This window comes from Poecilia mexicana, unplaced genomic scaffold (genome assembly GCF_051168715.1).
Source record: "Poecilia mexicana isolate PSO_F unplaced genomic scaffold, ASM5116871v1 scaffold_2, whole genome shotgun sequence".
Lineage (NCBI taxonomy): Eukaryota > Metazoa > Chordata > Actinopteri > Cyprinodontiformes > Poeciliidae > Poecilia > Poecilia mexicana.
Window position 1 is genome coordinate 48,753,897 of NW_028263371.1, and position 4,131 is coordinate 48,758,027.

Consider the following 4,131-nt stretch of genomic DNA (forward strand, 5'->3'; position numbering starts at 1 on the left):
TTTTTATTTTTTAGAGCCATAGTTACGTAACGCAACGACCAGCCTTCTGGGCGGGGGATCAGTCCTGCAGCGTGAATATAAGGAAGCGGTGCAGCACATTGTGTTCCTGTTCCTACCTCCCAAAATAAACAACAAAAAAAAAAAAAAAAAAAAAAAAAAAAAAAACCGAAGAAAAGACTAATTTAAGGTAATTTTTTTTCACATTATCTAAATTAAATTAGCCTACAATGTGGATGAAAGTGTTTGGTTTGTGTACTGCAGGGTGAAGTCATGAGTGCAGAAACGCACACTTGTTATGAAGGCTGCAGCGTCAACATCTTCCAGTTCTACCTGGAAAAGTCCGGAGAGCACGCAGCCATCGTCAAGTGTCTGCAAAACGTCCTGCCTGCAGAATTTCAAAGGTACAACAAGGAGCGATCTACTCATTCATGCATTTTTGTCGTCTTCATTGTTAGTCGCAGATGCGCATTAGAGCGCTTTGGTCCTTTATTATAAGAAGTGGAACCAAAAAAAAAAAAAAAAAAAAAAAAAACTTTATAATGTTTTCTGATTTATCTACTTATAGAAAATTGTGCATTGAATGAATAAGAAAAATAGTTAGTCGCAGATGCGCATTGGAGCGCTTTGGTCATTTATTATAAGAAGTGGAACCAAAAAAAAAAAAAAAAAAAAAAAAAAACTTTATAATGTTTTCTGATTTATCTACTTATAGAAAATTGTGCATTGAATGAATAAGAAAAATAGTAAATTGTTTGTTTACCTAATTATTGACTCGTAGTTCAGTGCTTTCATTTAAAATTCATTATTTTAGCTGGTTTTGTTGTGTTTTAAAAAATATATATTTTAATATGTTTTACAGAATTGGAGCTGGTAAAAGCAGTCTGGATGTTCTAGGTGTTGGGAGTGGGGGAAGTATGGTAAAACGTTTCAGATTTAAACTACAAGTTAATTATTTATTCAAAAAGGCCCCAGTGATTGACAACCTGTGAGGGGCAATGAAGAGAAACCGAACCACTGATTAACTTCTGAAGCAAGAGAGTGGTGCCGTTCAAAAAAAGAAAATTCACGACTTTGAGCTGAACTGTAACATTTAATTGTAAAAGAAAAACTGTTGCGTTTCATGGTCTGTTCCAGGTGAGATGGATGTTCAGATACTCTCACTTCTGCAGTCGGCCTTCCCTTCTGCTCCCATAACCGCTGACATTGTGGAGGGCAGCTCTGAGCTCACAGCCAACTTCAAAGGTAATGATAATTTAGTTCAGCATTTTGTGTTCTGTAAATATGAAGAAAGGAAGCATTTAGGAGATGCACCGATCAGAGTTTTGTGGCTAGATTCCAGTCTCCAGTTTTTGAAAAGCTTTGAGATGCTAAGAATGACTATTAACCCAAGAATCAAGATGTGTGTATGCATTATGACATGTCTTAATATGATTGCTGCATTCTCTCTTTGCATGTCTTGAAAGCTTTGGCAGCCAAGACTGCTGACCTTAAGAAGATCCAGTTCTCTTGGCACACCATGTCCAGTGAGGACTATGAGAAAGCAAAGGGAGGCATAAAGAAATTTGACTTCATACACATGATCCAGGTAAAGGTGAAGAAAGTTTGGTGAAGAAAGTTTGGTTTACCTTTTGCCTTCTACTTCCTGAACTGTCAATGCATCAAATGTAGTACAGATTTGAATTAAGCTAAACTATAACTCCTACAAAATATATTTATAAAAAGGGTTTACACGTTTTCTAATGTACATTGTTTTGCAGAAGTTATTAAGAAATATTTCACATTGTGAGCACCGACGACAATTTATTAATTCAGGACTTTATGTGATAGACCAACAAAAACTACTGCACAAGTGAAAAGTAGAAATGAAAGGATGCAGCTGAGTTCTAGAAAGTATTGCTTCAGACGAGATGAAATATAAATGCATTCATATAAATTTCAGAATTTTATTCATAAGAAATGTAGACAATCGGATCGTTTCCCTTGTACTTCACAAGTATGCATGATTTTGTTTTTGTCTCCTAAAATTCAAGTGAAACAAATTAAGGCTGTGATAAAAGAAAAACAACAAAAAAAAAACATGATATTTATTTGGTGTGCATTTTGTAGTTGAAGTGATTCCTGTTGTTTGAATATAAATGAAAGCAAAAAAAAAAAAAAAAACACTTACATGTTCAAATAGTGAAGTCATAGGAACCAATGCTTTTCCTCAACAGATGATCTACTATGTAAAGAGCCTGGCTGAAAGTATCAAGTTTCACCATGGCCTCCTCAAAAACAACGGCAGACTCATGATCATTGTTGAAGCAGGTAAGCAGAGTTGGACTGACTGGTTTGCCACACAATTTAAATATACATGATTTCTATTACAACTCTGCTTATTCAGTATTCTTTATCAGTAATCTACACAATGAAGGTAAGTTCTGACTGAAAAGCAAAACGGTAAACCGAGTTTAACGGTTTAACGTTAAAAGAAAATTACATGCCTTTCTTTATCAGCCTGGATCATTCAACATTTGTTTTTTTGTTTTCTCTACAATACAGCCAACAGTGGTTGGGACATCCTGTGGAAGACTTACAAAAAGGAGCTGTGCGCCTGCAGCATCACAGAGTACCGTTCATCTGGAGAGATCGCTGCCTGCCTCAAGGACCAAAGCCTTAAATTCGAGGAACATCCAGTTCCCAACAGCTTTGACATCACAGAATGCTTCGACAGCAGCAGCGTAACTGGAGAACGTCTGCTGAGCTTCATGACAGGAACAGAGCACTTCTACGAATCCTTCAGCCCTGAGGTCAGAGCAGGCATCCTGGACGTCCTCAGGAACAAGTGCAGCACTGAAAAGGACGGCAGGGTGTTCTTCAACGGCAATCTAACCTGCATTTTTGTTCATGCTTAAGTTTGCTGACAAATATGCTCTTACTGTGCATTTTATGTCTGTTTATCCAGCATGTTTGCCTTTTAGAACCAATAAACACTACATGGATAAATTCAGCTTCTGTTCTCGTTTTAAAAGGAACGCTTGCTTTTAAGAATCAATTATGCTCAAATCCTAAGTTAGTTTATTTTTTAATAGTCTGATCAGCAAGGGAACTGTTAATGTCATGAGGAAGATGTGTATTTAAATGTGAGCTTTTGAATAAAACAATTGTAATCAGCACAGTAATAAAAAATAAGATGTCTCCTTAATGTAGCAAAGGCAACTTCTACAAAGAGCCAACAGGCAATTATCACCTAACTCTCTTGGGTCTACAGTCACTGCAGCCTGGAAGATTAAAAGACTCAAACAACCAAATACGCATTATCTGGTGAAAAAAGTGGAGCATTTAGTAGCAAAATGGCCAAATGTACCCTTAAGAAGTAAATGATTAAAACTGGTAATAAAATGAGGGAAATGAATTTGCATTCCATTGATTTCATTGCCAAAAGCATGGCAACTTTTCCTCACACAGTGTTGGATGTAAAGGTCATTACTGATTAATAAAGTTGCTAACGTTAAAGGTATGTATGTTGTTTCCTGATCTCTTGATGTTTATAAATAAAAGTCATAGCGAAGTGGAGAAAAAAATTGTGATTTTTTTTTCCTCTTTTTTTTCTCTTTCGATGTCTTGCTTCAGTCTCTGTTACTCGGATACCTTTAATAAAAACTACAATCAGTGCCTTCCGAAGTCATCCTGTTTTATGAATCAGCATCATGAAGACCAAAGAACACAGCAGGTAGGGAAAGTAGCAGGGTTATAAATCCTAAAACAATATACCAAGCTTTGAATACCTCATAAAGCAGAAAAAGCATAGCAAAGTAACCGAGGGAGGCGTTAAGCAGAGAAGCCGCATAAGATCATGATATTTCTGCCAACAAGACAGCTATCAGTTGTGCAGGCCAATCTGAGGAAGATTGGTAAGAAAAAAGTAATTGACAGAGATCCATAAGAAGCAAATAATACAAAATGATTCCCGTTTCTAAAGATGAATGACTTTAGAAACGTTTAGCATTTAATAGGTGAAAGCCAAGTGTAGAGGAAAAAACATTGCTACAGCTGTATTACTGACTTCCCAGTTTCTTTACTTTTTAATGTGATAAAACGCCACGGTTTTTACGTTGTTCAGTAGAAATGACTGAATTCTGAACGTGAAAA

General features: G+C 36.3%; 1 protein-coding gene across 5 annotated transcripts; it reads left to right on the forward strand.

The window, feature by feature from the left end:
- On the forward strand, positions 1-3,563 carry LOC106923409 (histamine N-methyltransferase-like). Of its 5 annotated transcripts, XM_014996413.2 has the most exons (7): positions 1-187; positions 262-401; positions 860-912; positions 1,135-1,242; positions 1,464-1,585; positions 2,214-2,307; positions 2,542-3,563. In XM_014996413.2, the coding sequence occupies exons 2-7, from the start codon at positions 271-273 to the stop codon at positions 2,892-2,894; spliced, it is 861 nt and encodes a 286-aa protein (XP_014851899.2). In that variant the 5' UTR covers positions 1-187; positions 262-270; the 3' UTR covers positions 2,895-3,563. The 5 variants fall into 5 exon arrangements, with proteins under 5 accessions (XP_014851899.2, XP_087858233.1, XP_087858210.1 ...); XM_088002107.1 differs by lacking the exon at positions 860-912 and having other exon boundaries at positions 3-187; XM_088002084.1 differs by lacking the exon at positions 1-187 and having other exon boundaries at positions 194-401.
- The last annotated feature ends 568 nt before the right edge of the window (positions 3,564-4,131 follow it).